At 45.5% G+C, this 18,432-nt stretch overlaps 1 protein-coding gene and 1 long non-coding RNA gene across 2 annotated transcripts; one reads left to right on the top strand and one right to left on the bottom strand.

Moving 5' to 3' along the window:
* The first annotated feature begins 1,663 nt into the window (after window positions 1–1,663).
* LOC135257273 (claudin-20-like) lies at window positions 1,664–11,680 on the top strand. The gene is made up of 3 exons (XM_064339844.1): window positions 1,664–2,395; window positions 6,996–7,050; window positions 7,602–11,680. Exon 3 carries the CDS (start codon window positions 7,757–7,759, stop codon window positions 8,591–8,593), a length of 837 nt encoding a protein of 278 aa, XP_064195914.1. The 5' UTR covers window positions 1,664–2,395; window positions 6,996–7,050; window positions 7,602–7,756; the 3' UTR covers window positions 8,594–11,680.
* A 1,603-nt stretch (window positions 11,681–13,283) lies between these two features.
* On the bottom strand, window positions 13,284–14,264 carry LOC135257274 (uncharacterized). Its single transcript, XR_010330629.1, has 2 exons — window positions 14,083–14,264; window positions 13,284–13,689 (listed from the first exon to the last, which is right to left on the bottom strand). It is a non-coding gene; the product is annotated as an uncharacterized LOC135257274 (long non-coding RNA).
* Window positions 14,265–18,432: the final 4,168 nt, after the last annotated feature.

Raw genomic sequence — 18,432 nt, 5'->3', positions numbered from 1 at the left:
AGTATTGATGCAATGTCTCGTTTCCTATTTGAGTGTAATATAACTGATCACTGAAGTTGATTGCAAGTACAGGAATTGTGCCTGAACGCACTGCCATTTGTGACTGCGGAGTAACGGACAGGAAACACACCTGAACACCCTAATCCCTGGTCCTTGAGCACAGCGGGCTAACGTCGCCCTGGCTGCCGTCTCGCGCAGTGCGAGGATCTGAGCCTCTTGTTCCGGAGACTTCCTCTGGATTGTCATCGCGAATGCAAATGGTAGCAGTGTAGCCACTGCAGCGGCACAGGTTGGTTCTCTCTCTTCAGTACTTCTCTCCAAGCATGAGTCACAGTTGCTGCTTTTTTTTTTTTTTATCCCGGTCCTTATTGTCATCTAGGCAATCATGTTCTGTGCGCGTGTGCGTGTGTGTGCGTGTCTTTGTGTGTGTGAGTGTGTGTGTGTTTGTCAGTGTGTGTGTGTGTGTGTCAGTGAGGGCTGCGGGGCCATACCGAAGGTTACCCCTCAAAACACAAAGGACATAATGAAAATGATGTGTGTGGAGGACAAATGCTAATGAATCCATAGTCTGCAGCCCTTTCTTCAGAGAGCGTGCAGCACTGCGTATGATACTGCTGCCTCGTGGATTGACCCCAGTCAGGTGATTCTTCCTAAACACTTAGGCGCACACGTGAATAGATACACACAAACGCACACACCAAAATAAACCAGGCACAAACGCACGTACGCGCACACGGCTGGAATGCACATACAGCCCCGTCCACCAAAAAAAAAGCACATACACCCTTGAACAACGGTTACAAAACACACATGCCTATTTTCGCAGACTGACTAAGACAGACACATTGCGCAGGAGAACGTCAGCAGGTGGTTACGGCTAGTATGTAGAACTGGGTTTAAGTGGATTTTCCGGGGAGAAAAAAAAAAGGTGACGCAACATGCGATGGCAAGCCAGTTCTGGTTGCCACAGTAACCGGTCTGCGAAGGACCATAAAGGCAGCCCCCCCCCCCCCCTTCATACGAGAGCACCACTAAACAAGCCCTGTGTTCTTATCTGGCTTCCACGGGCGAAATTAGACCAATACCACGCATTCACACAGCAGATTACCCCTCTGGAGTAAGAGGTGACCCTGCAGTACAGCGACACAGAGCAAAAACGCTCAACCCTACAGGGAGACAGCACTACCGGGGAACAGCAGTGCAGCGTTACAACACTACAGAGAAACAGTCGCTCTAGCAGGACTGAGAAACAGTCTTACAGCACTACAGCTGCACGGAGAAACAGTCTTACAGCAGTACAGCTGCACAGAGAAACAGTCTTACAGCAGTACTGGGAAACAGTCAAACAGTACTACAGCAGTACTGAGAAACAGTGAAACAGTACTACTGCAGTACAGAGAAACAGTCTTACAGCAGTACTGAGAAACAGGAAACAGTGACAGAAACAGTGAGAAACAGTACTGCTATGAGCAAATATACAAACTACTACAGCAGTGCAAACAGCACTATGGCAGTAGAAGAAACAGTCAAACAGCACCACATTGTAGCTCTTCAGTGATAGAGCATCTGTCTCTGAGCACGAGGAGGACCCTGCAGACTGTGGGGCTGCTGGAATAGGATGCCCTGGCCAGGGCACGACTGGACAGGCCTGGTTTCCTTCCCCTGACTGAACGCTGGGTCCTGTTTCCATTTTACCACCCACCCTCCCTCTACTTTCAGCGCTAGGCTAATCTGACAAACTGTTGAAGTAGTAATTGTGCCAGACCCAGCTGAGCCTAGTTCCTCCCTCCCCCCACCTCCTCCCCCCCCCCCACGCTCACAGAACCCCTCGCCGCCCGCCGCTGAGACTCTCCTCGCAGCCTTCGCCTCCTCCTCCTCCTCCTCCTCCACCTCTCTCTCCCTTTCACTTTGGGTAATAAAGGGATTTGCGCGCAACAAAAGGGTCCGCACAACACAAAACGGGAGCCCCACAGCTGTCTCTCCATCTGCGCCCGGCTGCCAGGATCTCCCGCACGCAGACCTACAGCGGAGCCCGGCCGCCGCGCAGCTCGGAGAAACGCTCGCCCACCCGCCGGGGGGTCTCCCGTCCGTGGACCTCGCCGCGTTCGACCCGCGGGCGCCCGGTGAGTGTCGCGCCCGCGTTCCGGCCCTGCGTGCTCCTGGAAGACAGGTCCGGCACCGGCTCTCACAGGTTCCACAGACAGACACACACACAAGGAAACCCATAACACACAGGCTCTCTCTCTCTTTCTGTCTCTCACTCTCTCTTTCTCTCTCTCTCTCTCATACACACACGCACACAGAGGGGAGGAGGAAGAGAGAGTTTCTGTCCCGGCTGCAGCATCTCCCAGCAACACACAGTGGGACAGAGGGACGAGGGCCAGGCAGTACTCAGGTAGGTGCTGTGAGGTAGAGCAGGTCCTACAGCAAGTAGAATGTGTGTGCATGTGTGTACGTGTTTGTGAAATGCTAAACTGTGCTGTTTTCATTGTTGAATTTGACACGTTGGGATTTGGGAGAGCAGTGGGATGTGGTGTAATTAGGCTACTGGAGCACTCAACGCTGAACCAGAGGTTCATGGGTCATGTGGTACTTTCATGGTTCCTCATTTCAGTCCGTATCTAGCAGTGCAATGAATATCAGTGAAACTGCACAATACATTATATGTGTAGGTAAATCAAATGTCCAGAGCACTTGCCTTTTGCCTTGATCTGTATTTTCCCTGCTTTGCTGGCGCTGCCGCGGCGTAGGATTTATGCTGCCAGAAAGAGGCTGTAGCGCGACCGTAGTGTCAGGGCATGCCGCTTTCCTGACCACGGAGGGATGACTGGAATCCGTCGGCGAAAGGGAACCTCTTATCGGAACATTGGATAGGCTTTCAGCGCAGTGGATATTACCATAGAAAAAAGGGCAGAAAAGAATAACCGTGACAGGACCTATAACACAGAATTCATTCAATCACATCAATCGCATCAGACCACGCTTGCGTTAAAATCCATTTCGCCATCAATCGCTCTTCGGACGGTTCGTCTTTTTTTTCTCTTCATTTCTATTGTGGAAGCAGGCACTCTTTTTTAAAATATACTACTAAAAGAGCCGAGCACCCTCCACTATTGACAGGCAACAGTAAAGAATGCTTTTCATTGCTATCCACCGGGAGTAATAAGGTCATTTATATTCTCCCGCACTTGATGATTTAAGAGCGCAGCTGAGGTGTCCAGGCTCCTCGCTCAGGCACTGTTCTAGCCGAGGGGTCGTATAAAGCGCGTAACGTTCTGATTCATTACTGGCTGCAACACTGTTTCACGTGATTCGTCGCTGTAACTCACTCCAGATAAGTCATCTATATCCAGCTCCGCGAACCTAGCCTATGAGATGTTGAAACGTTCACCTTTAACGCGTTCATTTGTTTCACCGTCTTAAAATATGCGGTTTCCTTTCTTTGCATTTTAAAAGGCTGAATCCACCCGAGGCACACAAGAACTTCAAAGCAGTCCTTAAACAACGAATCTGATGTAGGCTAGTGATCCTTGCTTGTAGCATTATTTTCTCTCATATTCAAGTGTGTGCATATATATGCGTGTATGTAAGTCCTAAGTCGTTTGACATTTTCACCTATGATACATAAGGAAAGTAGTAAAATACATACAGCTTTTTATATAACATGAACATAACCGAAATTAATACACCAAAAAACGTATAGAAAATGTGTTCATCCTTTCCTTTCAGTTCCACTGAAATTATTCCAGAGACACTTAATGATCAAAAAACTTGTGGACTGGTGCTTTGGCCAGCATCTGCCGAATATAAATGGTAAATTCTATATATGTAGATTTTTGATTTAGTGACCTTGATTAAATTTCTACAACTGCATATTCTAAATCTTAGTTTCTTACTCGGTGTTACACTAGAACTGGGCATATAGCTTTACAATCTTGTATGAACATGGCATTAAAGAGAGAACAGCGAGCACAACCTATTACCTCTAATGAGTTCCAGATGAACCAGGCTCTAAATTGCCTGGTTATATAAGCATTGTTATTCCAACTAATAAAAATTCTTCAGATATCTGGTTTATTTTAATCCTATTTTCAGAGTAAAGAAAGACTTCAAACATTTGCTGAAAACTTCAGACTTTCACTTGCATGTTAATGTGCCCAGCAATTCCCTCAGTAGCGACCTGTCCGTCTTCATCTCACAGTGATAATGATCACCTCTGCGGAGACCTCATTTACAGTGAAGAGAAACTACAGTACCTGTCGAAATGACTAATCTCAGCTTTAAATGTTAATGAGAGCAAGTTCACCACTCTCACCATAATCTTTGTTGTCCACCTATTTCATATTGTAGATAAAATAAAAACTATATCTCTCTCTCTCACACACACACACACACACACACAACCTTACATACATAGATTGTAAATCATAGATGGACCATACCTTGGTGCATCATAAAGGAACTTTATTGGAAGGGCCAGTGAACACCAGATACAGTTAAACCGCATAATAAATATTCTGTTAAGGCACTGGGAGAGTCTCTCGGGGGGTATGAATACATTCATGGCAGCAACACCTACAATGACGGCCTACACGATCCCAGCTGTGCAGAGCAGGCGCTGAGGAGGGGTAAGCATGAGCCACTTGGAGAGCGCTCGCACTGAAGCAGCATCTCCCTTCCCACGCTCCCGAAAACCCGCCCCGGGCAAAATATGCCCCCAATTCACTCGTCTAATCTCATGACAGAGGGCTGTGCTGAAATGGGGGTGAGTGAGTGGGGGGGGGGGCGTGTGGTTAGAACCAGGGAAGTTTTTTTTCTCTTTTTTCCTCACTGAGGAATTGTTTGCTGACTTCACCACACTGACAAGTGGAGTGGATGAGAGGTTGAGAAAGATAAGTCCGAAATTCCACTCTGACTGTATTTTTTTTTTATTTGAGTACAATAAGCTGAGAGGGGATTGTCATTGATGGGTTGTCGTTTTGCCTACTCTTTCCTCTGACTGGCTATGTTCTAGCAGTGCTTCTCTCCTATTCAGTATCCTCTAATATTGTCTAATATCAGAACGTTCAGACAATGTTTGGTTTCTACAGGATATTTGTAGCATTAGATTCATTTTGATGGAAAATGCCTGGAAAAAAAAATTTGTGCTTGCATTGTGGTGTCACTTTTATCACTGCTTTCTGAATATCTCAGCCATATCACAAAGATCTCGCTACATATTTTTAATATTTACAGGTGTCAAAATTCTGTCACATTAGGCCATCTTTGTGTAAATACCACATCTTAAATCTCACCATTCTCATCAAATAGTGGAAGTGTGATATTTAAAATCTTTTACACAAGGTGACGCGTGAAAACCTTTGTTGGAGAACGACAGTTGGCCAGGCAGTCGACATAAACATCTGCACCAGAAATGCATTAAAAAGTGCATTTGCGTAAAGTGAAAAACCAAAGGAAGTGCGCATTAAAATGCCTCCTTTGGGACCTGGGAAGGCTTTGTGGCCATTCATGGATGAGAGAGTGGAGAGTGCCCGTAAAATATCCTGTCATGTCTTCTCACATCACAGCCTCACACATTGTCACTCCCTCAGTGCATGCTAACTGCATTATTAATCTGTTTCATACAGCATCATCCCATTATTGCTCATAATCACACACACATTACGCACACGCGCACACACACGCATATGCTCTGAGTGTAAACACGCACGGGATCGCACGCGTGTACGGCACGGACAAGATGGCGTGAAGATCGGTTATGTGCTGCTCTGAAGGTTGACAACTTCTCAGGAATTAATCTATTGCGCTGCATGTTGCTGTCAGGTTGCTTTCGCCTATAAAACGTGGCATTGTGGGGCATTTTTGTGGTCAAACAAGATAGCGGAAGCTATTTGCCTGAAGGGCACGGATTTAATTAGAACCGTGGTCTGTCCCTAATGAGGGGCTCGATCCTTCTTAATGATGAGGGTGGTATTTATATCTACGGGCAGGTACATTTATAGGGCATACAAAATCCAGTTGGGGGGGGTGGATTAGCTGCTTCCATCGCTGAGCCGGTAACGGGCGTGCAGTTGCCAGGCAATGGATGGGGCTTGCTCTGGGTCTGATGGGACATTTTCCTCACGTCTGCTTTTCCCTTTCCCCATTTCGCTTCCCATTGTCATTCGTGACTCAGGGCCATGACTCCTAGCCCCGCCCCTCTCTCTCTCTCTCTCTCTCTCTCTCTGCGGAGGGGGTGCGGAGGACGGAGCGGGGTTCGAGGGAGACTGGATGGTCTGAAGGAGCTGGCAGTCGCGCGCTTATCTTGTCAATAAAGTCCCAGCCACCCTCCCGCTCAAAGAGCCTCACTGCTGTCCAAGAACTACGCGGCGGCTACCTCGGGACTAGCTTTCGGAGTGCGCGCAACGACGCGAACCGCTCTGAGCGAGGGTTCAGAAGCTTAGCACGTCGCTACGCTCTTCGTCACCCACGTCATGATTCGCCGCCCGGCGATAGCCTCCCGGCCCTATCGGCCTCGTTTCCCGTAATAGTCCGCGTCGTCACCGAACGCCGCCTTTTAACCCAGCCGCGATTCGCAGAACCGGGGGGGGGGGGAGTTCTGCGATGCGGCTCCCGAAAACGGCAGGCGGCCGACTCTCTGTTTACCCTCAGCAAATTATCTGGGGGGGGGGGGGGAGCTGAGTTAATTAGGTAATATGCATCCATTTCTAAGGGAAAGATTTTCTCAAATAGGCAGAGCAAATTTCATATTTGAGCGAGATTGTAAGTTTGTGGCGGGAAAGGGGGCGTGCGGTGCCTCTCTGCTTCAGCGCTGAGGAGATGAGTCCCTCTCTCCGTTCCCGAGCCGGCGTGTGCGAGCCACGGCAAGCCGCTGTGGCTCCCAGACTAACGCGCTGTTGCTAAGGAAATGGATGACACGGGTGGATCGGTGCGCGCTGCGTTCTGAATCCTGCCACTCTCTGCTTCTCTTTGTGCGTGTGTGTGTGTGTGTTTAGAAACCACGGCAAGCAGCCCGACGCGCCGCAGAGCCCTCCTCGCACCGGCCAGAAGGTAAGGCTTTACCGAACGTTTTATGCTTCTGTCATCGTTCTGTCTATCGGCCTGTTCCCTGTCTGTGCGTGAGGGAAAGCAGCCGCATTGGCGGGGTGAATATCGCATCACTCTCTGTAAAAGGCTGTGGTTGGCTGGCTGGAACGAGATGGAGAAAAGCTTGCACGCGTCTGAACGGTGGGTGATGGAGTGTTTCCGCAGAAGCAGTTACCTGCAGATGTTAACGTGAAGCGAACTGTGACGGAACAGACCGCCGAGCCTCCCCCACACCCGCCTCCACCCCCACCCCCGCCCCCTTCCACTGTAGAGCTCTGCGGCTTTAAACACGTACACCAAGCCTCACAAAACCCAAAAAGTCATTCCTCCTCTTCAGTAGTCGGTCAGCCGAACCGGAACGTGCGGTCAAAAACAAAGGTGAACTGAACACGTTCCATTAAAAAAAAAACAAGAGAAAAAAAGAGACGTTTGCCAGGGAGCGGTCCTCGCTTCTGGTCTGTCTGACCGTCACGCTCGCTCGGTCATTTCTCTTTGCCCCCCCCCCCCCCCCACAGCCCGCCGCTGAGGAGTAATCGGCCATCACGTCCCTCGCCAGATCAACCGGGTGAGACGGAGCCGAGGCCAGCCGGCAGGAGGTGAAGCGAAGGTCGGGTCGGAGGAGGAGGAGGAGGAGGAGGGGGGGCGGCGGCGGCGAGGGGCGGCGGGCGGGATGGCGTCCGCCGGCATGCAGGTCCTCGCCTTCGTCCTGGCCCTGCTGGGCGTCTTCGGGGCGACGGTGGCCACCCTGCTGCCCAACTGGAAGGTGAGCGCCGACGTGGGCTCCAACATCATCACCGCCATCTCGCAGATGCAGGGCCTGTGGATGGACTGCACCTGGTACAGCACCGGCATGTTCAGCTGCACCCTCAAGTACTCCGTCCTCTCCCTGCCGGCCTACCTGCAGACGGCCCGCACCACCATGGTCCTGTCCTGCGTGCTGGCCGCCCTGGGGCTCTGCCTGGCCTCCCTGGGCCTCAAGTGCACCCGCTGGGGGGGCGGGCGGCAGGCCAAGGGGCGCACGGCGGTGGCCAGCGGGGCCTGCTTCCTCCTCTCCGGGCTCCTCTGCCTGGTGCCCGCGTCCTGGTTCACCAACGAGGTCATCGCCAGCTTCCTGGACTCCAGTGTGCCCGAGAGCAGCAAGTTCGAGCCGGGCGGCGCCGTCTACGTGGCCTTCGTGTCCGCCGGGTTCCTGTTCGCGGGCGGGTCCATCTTCTGCACGTCCTGCCCGGGGAAGAGGGAGGGGCCCCAGGAACTGCTCCTGTCCTCCCCCGACAAACTCCTCCAGCAGCAGCAGCAGCTGCTGCAGCAGCGTCAGGCGCACCGCCCGCCCCTCCGCCAGGAACAGCCGCGCCCGGACCAGCCCCCCCAGGATCAGCCGCGCCAGGACCAGCTGCAGCCGGATCAGCGGCAGCAGGATCAGCTGCTCCAGGACCAGCAGTGCTGCGGCGCGCTGCAGCCCCCTCCCCAGGAGAGCAAGGCCGGCTACAGCCTGCAGGACTACGTCTAGCCCTCTTCACCAGGTCGCCCTGCACCGTTTCCACGGAGGCGAACTTCGCACCCGTGAAAGGACGTGACAGGAAGAAGAGAAGGATGAGAGATGGCTTCTCCTTCACTTGCAACGTCTCTCTTTGTTCTTTACAACAGGCAGAGGTGGGTGTAAGTATTCCCAAAATCACGGAACGGACAGATTTGGGACATCGTCTGGTCGGGCAGAAGGGGAAGCTTAATCTGCACACCTCCGCCATTGCAATCAAGTTCCTTGGGAACAGGTTTCACCGACTGCAAGAAAGCATTGTGCGCTTTTACATGACCAAGGACTGGACAGAAAACGCAGTCATTCAGCAGCTTAAGAACCCAGAATAACCTGTCATTCAAGCCGGCAATACGTCAAACAGATGCAATATATGGAAACTGTGCTTAGCAAAATTGTAGTTTTGAACCATCTGCTAGTGTTGTAGTTTTAAATTAATATTTTATTTAGATAGCAAATAGAATAATGAATGTTCTGTGACCGCATGCTGTCTGGAGCATGTCAATAATGCAGAGGAATGCCTGGTAGATTCTGAGACTTGCTATAGCTACCCACTCCTGTACCTAAAGCTGTGTTTGTGTGCCACAAAAAAACTGTTTGAAAATGAAAAGTTAGAAGCAAAAAATGGATGCCAATCTTGAGACATACGCACACATACAGAAAATTCTGAAAAACAAATGTCTTTTAGTGCCAGCATAGAATATGACACAACAGGGAAATGGTCTGAAATAGTGATGTACTTTCCCCATCCCTTAAGTTCCCTTTGGCTGAACACACACACAGCTCTCCTGTTTTTACACGCACTCGTACACTTTCGCTCTCAGACTCAGACACACACACACGCCCACACTGAGGAATGTGCTTTCCCTTTACACTCTTGCCATCCTCAGCGCCATGGTAACGGAATCCCGAAACCAAACATCTTTTCTTTTTTTTTCTCCGAGCCCATCTGTGCAATGTGTCAGTACGGTGGGGGGACTGCCATCCAGACCAATTCTGTGAGCCAGTTAACTGCAGCAATCTGCTTTGCCCAAATAAGGGAACCTGTGTTTGGCCACACAGGCCCCTCACTGGCTTCACATGTGCAGAGCTGAGTTCTCTTACCTCTCTCACTGATTCTGTGGCTTTCCACCAAAACCCCACCCATACCTGTGAACCAGTGTGAACCTCACCACAGAAAACCTATCCTTACCACTCCATTTCCAAACCTACCATTGCCATATTAACTATCAACCTGTTCTAAAAAGCCATAGAGGGTTTTTAAATACAAGGTGAATATTTTATTTTTGGGTGACGGTCATACATGGGTTGGACCTGGCTGTAGCATTGCACTCATTTCAATAATAATAGTTGCCAAAGATTCATATGCTGTTACGTGACATCTGTTCATATGCAGATAATTTGGTCTCTGAAAATAATTTAGCCGAGGGGAAGCTCTGGTTGTACATCTACTTAGAGCCATTTAATGTCCATTTAATGTTCAAAACATACTCAGTGTCAATTTCAAGTACAAAACAGATGCCTTCATATCAGTTTCACTCTCCAGTTTCATGTCTGTGATGAATCATAATAGTATGTTGAAAATAATAATGCATAAGAAAATGTGAAATACTGGCTTATCCTTTAACTTTGCAATGCAATATTATCTTGGATGTTGTACTGAAATAATATGCACTTGCATGAATATGCTCTCTCTCTCACACACACGCACTCACACATTCATACACACGCACATACGTACACACACACACTCAAACACACACTCTCTCTGATACACACACATGCACACACACACACGCTCTCACATATACATACACATGCACACACTTACACATTCACCCACACACGCGCGCACACACACTCTCACATACACACACGCACACTGACACACTCTCTCTCTCTCTCTCGCACACACACACACACACACACACACACTTTCGCTCCTATATCAGGGGTATTGCGGTTTGCGATGACTCTGGGCTCAGGAGTGCGAGAGCAGAGCCAGGCCTGGCACTGCTGGGTAGCAGCCTGTCACACAGACTGGCCTTTGCCCCCTGTACAAATTCTTCCCACGCACGGACAGATGGCACCAGCCAGCCTCGGCCCCGCCCTGCTAGGACTCTACCAGGGCCCAGCCTGCTCAGTGAGATGAGTGGCAAGGATCCATGGGAAAGCTCAGGCCGGGCCATCACATGACCAGGCAACGGTGGCCTCCAAACAAAACAACAACATCTAAATCAAATAATATTTGAATGCGGACTGAAAGCAGCTTCAACTCACATAAAATAATTGTATAGTTTTTTTTTTCCTCTTCTTGCCAACTTCAGAGATTTTCAGTTGTGACAATCTCCCTGCTTTCATCTCTTCAAAGCCTACTGATGCACAAGGCACATAAACAATTCAGCTTCTGCGGGATTAGGGGAACATCCCAGTCTTGTGAGCGTGCCTTCTGAGGATTTCTAGAATGTATATATCACGTTTTGGTTTGGTTTTCCATTCATAATCTTTCTACCAAAGTACTTCCTGATTATTTCGTGCCAGTGCCATCCTCCTTTAAGTTTCGTGGAGGGACAACGCATTCCGAGTCTCATTTCAATATATGCTCATGCAACTCTTCTTTATAAGAAGACAAGTCGTTTACACTTTCAGTAGTGTAACATTTGCTCAAGAACAGATTGTCTCGAGAAGATGATAACCATAGAAGGCTCCTGTCAAAATCGCGTGAACGGCCTTAGTCTTTTATCTACCGGCTGTACATTGTACAATAATGCAGACGGCAGGCGCTGCTCATGGATACAGTAACTCCAAATTACACTGCAGCGAATGAGGTAGCCTAAACCTGTGGACTTCAATACAGACAAGTGGGCAGAGCACAACGAATGAGATGAATTGTTACTTTTCTGAAGTGGCTTATGCGCAGTACGGCTTTTGTATGCGACTGATTTTCGTTTGTTTTATTTGCAGAGAATTTACGGGCAGCTGAAACACGTCCCTGTCATTGCAGTATGCTTGTTGCAAGTTGTTATATTTTTACTATCAATAAAATTATTTTGTGGAAATGAACCTATGTGCAGCAGGTATTGAACCGTCCCTCAGATCTTCTGTGTCAACATTGCCTGCCGTTATTAAAATCACGGGTCTTTGCAGACAGAAGCACTACAAGATCCTGTAATACTGTTTATATTACAACCTGCATGAAACATCATAAAACCATTTCTTATACCGAAGCGGAATAAGAAATTATATACATAATTCAATAATGAAATAAGAAAACATGGGAGCCGAAACAAATCTAAAATCACCTTTTAGGTTTTTTTTATTCAATCCCTGCCATTGAACTGGCTGTTTAATAAATATTTCTGATATTTATTATTTTATGTTATTTATTTTCATCCTTTTGCACAGAACGCAACATAAAGGATATTCTGTAATACGGCGACATGCGCGATAACACATTCGGTGAAAGTTTTCATACGTGATCAGACTGCTAATTCGCAGATTTGGTAGAAATCAGTGAGGGCAAGGGTAGGGTCAGCAGGTCATTTTGGGAGCCTGCATCCCATAGATGCCTCAGATTAGCAAGGTGCTCACAAGGTGACACGCACACGCAAACACACGCACGCGTGTCACTCGTCTTAAACCGGTTTTAGAAGCTTTGCTTATTTTTACATAAATTATGCCGTACAACCTGGGTAATCTGAGTTACCCGTCATTCTGCAAGTGAAATCCTTTCCGTTAACAAAAAGCAACTGTTATTTTATTCTCTTCCAGAAGGATTTTGTTTATTCTCAGGACCATGAAAATGCCATTTCTGGAACAAATAATAACTGTTCTGCAATGCAAAAGGTAAGAATAAAAGGTTCCCTTTTCAGAAAGCAGTTTTGAGAAATCTAACTTAGGAACTTTCTTTATTCTGTGCAAATACAAGTACTTTCAAGCATTTATCCTGTTGTATAGCAAAATATCAGAAGGAAGAGCATTCTTATGTTAACTCATTTTCTAAAGAAATGTCAAATAAAGCCACATAATTCTAAGCTCTTAAATACGTGCAAGGAAACTTATTTCTGTCTTGTGAAAATGCTAGCAAGACTGACCCAACTTTGTGCATAACTGACACGTCTCCATTTTCCTTTCAGAAATTTAACCAAACCTTCATTATGACTCATCTCTCACAGCTCCGATTGCAAACCATCATCAGCAATCTCTTCTCTGGTCACTCTGTTTTTTCACTTCCAATCAATGAACTCACACTGCTAACTCTTGCATGATTTAATGCAAGCCAGTTCAGTCCGCTGTCAATACACACATATGATTCAATTCAGTAAACTGGAATTGATTCATTACAATAGGAAATCAATTACATTACACTGCCATTTGCTTTAGCCTGAAATGTGATCACTGTAACATCTATACACATATAGTAGCCGACAACATCAGCAACACACACAAATTCTCCCCACGTCATCATTCAACATGCATTAGTGCAGTATGTTTCCCCCCGGCGCGGCAAACACACAGCCTCTCCTTCCACCATCAGAAAATACACAGAGGCTGTCAGCAGGGCACCAGGATGCATAAAACATTCACAGCTCTCTGCCTTAAAGACTGACTATTGTGCGGAACTAATGGAGAAGCTAATGGAAGTAAATGCAAGCAAGTCATTAGCTGTGATTAACCGTGCATTTTGGATTAATGAGGCCCTTACAGATGCATTTGCTGAACCAAGAACGCACAGGAAGGGTCGGCCAGCTCCTTCCGGCTTGGCACGACACTCGGCTTTCCTTGAACGTCATGGGGCTTCAGGTCACTGCATAGAAAAAAGCAGCGTTGTCACGGTTCCCCCCATACCTGGGGTCGCGTTAAAAATTCTGACCGCGTTTCCGCACCCACCGACACATCGCGCTGAAGGTAATTCCTTGTGACACCCAATTCCTTCGCCCCTGTGTCTGCGAGGCATTTTCTGTACTCGGCGCAATCCTCTTGAAGGACCAGGTTTAACTGGTCTCTGTGCAATAATTTGGGTTTGGAGCTGGGTCCTACAGTTGGCGGGTCCTGCGCCAGGGTCTTCTGGGCTGCAAATGAAAGAAACACACAGGCATTGAGCTAGCAAGCTGCAAACTGCAGAGAGAAGCCAGATGGTAAGCCGATACAAGAACAAAGACTATAGCGTTTCTTTAGATTAGGTTTTTTCAAAATTATAGCTGAAGCTGAAAAAAAAAATATATAGAATGTCTCATTAAAAGAGTCGAAGCCTGATTTTAATTCTTCCTTTCTTATTTTGAACAAAAGTTTCAGGGGATAGATCTCTGACTTTCATTCTTTAAATTGTTTCCCTCTGAATGTGTACTTCAATACATGGGACAGACGAGCTGATAAAGATGGTGAAAGGCAGGCATCAATGGTGTTGCAACAGTGCAACATTGCTTTAGTGAGAATCTTTGGGTTGGGATGCTCGCACACTTTACCAAAAGGCCAGCCATACTGAGCAGTATATTTGATACTGGAAGTTGTTCTGTCACGTTACTACTGCCAGCATAACGTGATCATTTCACAATATGCAATGGTGCTGTAGGCAGTTTTTAACATGGGTGAAGTCGTTGAACTATCTGTTGTGTTTTTTTTCAATGGAATAGGCTGGAGCAGTGGTTCTCACACTTGATCCCTGTGGGTGCTGGTTTTCCTTCTAACCACAACTGCACTCCCTAAATTATAACAAGCTGTTAATTTTTCTTAATTAGACACTTCATGTTTTTAGGGATTTGAGGGACCCTCTTTAGCCACATTGTGTCAGAAATAGCTATGCCGTGAAGAATGAAAGTCCCATGTTCACATTGTGTCATATTGTACTGCAAATGATTGGTTAAAAAAGAGAAAAATTTTTTAACTGGTCCAATTAAAGACAGGTGAATCCATGGGCTTCTAATTAGAGTACATCTTGCCACTGAAACTAACTATTTGGTAGATAATGAAGAATTCAAACTCAAAGCAAATCATAACAAGCCAAACCTGCATAGTGTTAATAAATTTCAGGAAATAAATTCTCCAAGAACTTAAACACATGTTCAACAACCTTAATCAAACAATTGATTGGCTGCAGAAAAAAAAATCTACATACACAGGGGTCCCCATTTTAACCCTAACAGTACAAACCATTCTTTTAAGTCCAATTTCAGTCTTCTTTCAGATTCCATGATAAAAACCAAAGGAGACCACAATTTTGTTATTACAGCTCCTAGGATCTGTAACAGCCTTCTTGAAGAAATTAAGCAGCAAATTAATACTTTTAAGACAAATTTTTATATACTTGTATAATTTCAATATTTATCTTTTATTGTAGTAGTAGTATTAGATCTTATTCCTTTTCCTCTTCTACTTATTTTTAATATATTATTATTATTATTATTATTATTATTATTATTGTTACCTAAAACAGACACCATGCAATAGCATGCTGTACAAAGATGTCACAAACTATAAATGGTTAATTGCAAATTGTTGCATGTTGATTTTTCTTTCCCCCACGGGGCAATTTTGTATGTGTTTTAAATGTGATTTCCCTCCTGCATTAACTGCAGGTTGAAAGTGTAAGCTGGCAGGTCTTTACTCTGGTTATTTGGGAACATGTCTTCAGGGTGACACTCTAGACAGTGTGGGTAATCGCTGGGGACAGAACCCTTCAGAGCCAATCACTGTCACCGGCGAGGACCGGAAGCGTCCTCACAACAAAACGACTGACGAATGACGTGACTTCAGAACGGGCTTGATTCGTGGGTTTCTTTTCTTTCTCTTTTCTCCTTCTTTCCTCTTTTGCACTTCGGGCTTTACTGCGTCTATGACAACAGGGACTGGAAGCATCGTATGGGTTTGATATTAAAAGATTTTTCATTTTTCAGATTTGTCTTTCTTGCCTTTCTGTTGATTTTGACTAAATGCTGTTCGCCTGAGGTTGAGGCAAAAGTGCTTTGGCAAATTACAAAGCGTGATTCCTGTCTGATCTTTCAGCAGCTCCAGTGACATAAAATTACATTGCAAGCAAATCTATTGATGTGATGTTCCCAAAACAGTACTTCTGAGACCTCCAATTCTGCTAACTGTATGGTCATACTGGCTTCAAACTACTGATAACTATATGTATTCGGCAAACATATATTATGCTATGATCTCTCAGAAATCTCATGAGAATGTGTGTGTGAGCTAAGCATGAATCTTATCAAGAACATCCTGTGTTAAAGTGCACGCTGCCGTACTGTGGTTTAAACACTCCACATCTCCGGGGAGCTGGAGGCAGCTGCGCATTATCATGAAAACCTTTACCTGCACTTACATGTTCAAAAGGCTCACTGCAAGTACACCATAATTACTGAACCAATGGAGTCAGTCTTCAGGGAAAACAAGCAGAGGATTTGTGACAAAGGATGTGAAAGTATTCCATTTGTCTGGACGCTTTCTTACATTTTATGAGAACAACAAACAACGATTACCGATGCAGTACTGAAAAATAGTGATCATTTTTAAAATGACTTCATTCTATGTGTGTGGCCAGCCTACACCAGCACTGAGAACTGCGAACAACAACATTCTCAGATAAAGTTAAAGTCCTTGAAAGCAACAATGAATTTTCCCCACTAAAGCACTCAACATAACCCATTCTTTTTTAAAACGGTTACTTTTTTCTGGCTTTTGGAGGAGTCATTAAACCGAGGTCCTGAATCACTAATTAAAGTGGTGGCACTTTTCGAAAGAGCAGGGATTTAATTCTGGTGACCAAATTCCTACCAAACTGGGTCTCTACCACTGGGTCTCTATTTAATCATCCATAACATCTGCCTGGCTGCTCAGTCACTATAATTGCCTACCCACATTGACTCCCCAGGTACTGCAAAAGCAATTGAGCTGCCTTGTTAACTAAAGGTAAAAAAGAAGATATGATTCATGTGTATCTAGCAATCCAACAAAATAAATTATTCTTAGATTCAAGCTGCTATACAGTAAGTAAATAATACTTGATTTGATCACACATTAAAATCGTACACCATTAACCAATACTACGGATTTGCTGTTCTTTAGCTGTGTTGAATTCAGGAAATGGAACAAAAACTTGTATGGAGACCCAGAACAGAAAAGGATCCAACTCCCAACAGATTCTTTGAATGGACTCATTAATATCTACAAATGGTTCTAAAGTACCTTACCCACACCATTCTTGTGAAGAAGCCTTTGTTCTGAAGAAATGTGAGTGTTAACGAAGGCAATAATAACCAGGTATACAAGAGAAATAGTTTGTGTTCACTTCAGTCTCTAAGCGTGTTTGCAGAAAATAAAAGGTCTTAGCCAAAACCCGATTATCTCTTTATGGCAGTTGTAGTTTTGAAGGGGACCTTTCTGTTAGTGTGTGGCTTATGTATGGGTCCAGGCATGTTTGTGCAGACATACACACACACACACACACACACATTCACTCACATGCATGGATGCACACGCACACACACGTGCACACTCGAACACGCACACATGCACGCGCACACACATACTGTACAAACACCAGAGACAGGCCCTGTGTGAACAGTCAAATAATCTATTATAGAGGGCATTATAAAATCAGCCTCACTCTCTTTTGGCTCTTCCTATAAAATATTTATTAATGAGGGACCCATACTTCCACACATCTCCGAATCCAGCCTCAGAAATGATCCAAGCACTCTGTCTGGATTAAATATTTACTAATCAGAGCCAAGAAAACCAGAAAACTCTCTAAATGCTTCATAATTACTGATCTCTCAATAATTTTCATTGCAAATGGCTTGAAGAATGTAAACTTCTGTTAAAGTACAGTATACAACTTTTTCCATTCAAAATGTGCACACTTAAGTGTGTTTGAAACTATATCCAAATAGTTTTTTAAAGAGAGAATTTACATCCCAATGAATGGAATTGAGTGATAATTCTCAAGAACAGTGAGTTCAGCTTACAACTGTAATATAAACCACAGCCAAAAATATTCTATATTTCGCTTAGACTCCAGTGCTGTGATTGCTGTGGTAACTTTTTCAGTGATGACTGGTTTTTATTCCCATTTTCTAATTCCCATAAATTTCCCTCTCCAGCAGAACTATCAATCACCTCAGTTCCCACTGGAGGGCCACAAAGCACTTGTGTAGCCTATGATTTCGGCGTGTAATTGCACACTGCCAACAACATCATGTGCTGCCTTTGAAAACTAATCTCTGGCGCCACCCAGTGGCACCTATAGGTACCAAAGTTGGCCAACAAGTAAAATCGTATGAATTTTTCGCTCTAGCAGACTAGTAGCCATCAATCTATTGCAAGAACTAATCGCAGCCATGATTAGAATTATGGAAATGAGTGCCCCAAATGAGTCTGCAGCCCTAAATGGAACCAAAAAACAATATACGTTTTGGGATCTTTGTTTATTTTTGCATTGATTATATACATAATCACACACTGCGGTGTAATATATGCTGTTTCACAAAGCCAATCATTTATACCTCACTAAAAGCCATGCCATGCACAGAACAATTACAATTTTTGTTGTTGTTTTTATTTTAAAAATCACTCATCATCACTTAGCACTCCTTTGCAGAAACAGAATTAATTAAATTGTTTAAAATAAGGAGAAACTGGCTATCTGGAAATGCTATCGTTTACTATCCAACAGTGGCACAGAATTCCTTACCTGATATTAGGAACCTCTTGGCATGTAGCTCTATCTACACTTATTCCCTTTTGAGTTGACCATGTCAAAATGATACCGTTAAAATGTTCAGTAAATCAAATCTACATGTAATTTCCACATT

The sequence above is a fragment of the Anguilla rostrata genome, chromosome 6 (genome assembly GCF_018555375.3).
Source record: "Anguilla rostrata isolate EN2019 chromosome 6, ASM1855537v3, whole genome shotgun sequence".
Classification (NCBI taxonomy): domain Eukaryota; kingdom Metazoa; phylum Chordata; class Actinopteri; order Anguilliformes; family Anguillidae; genus Anguilla; species Anguilla rostrata.
Note: the sequence above shows the minus strand (reverse complement) of the source record. Positions and strands in the feature narration are given on the sequence as shown.

Coding starts and splice junctions, on each gene's coding strand:
- LOC135257273 (XM_064339844.1), top strand. CDS start 7,757: ATGGCGTCCGCCGGCATGCAGGTCCTCGCCTTCGTCCTGGCCCTGCTG.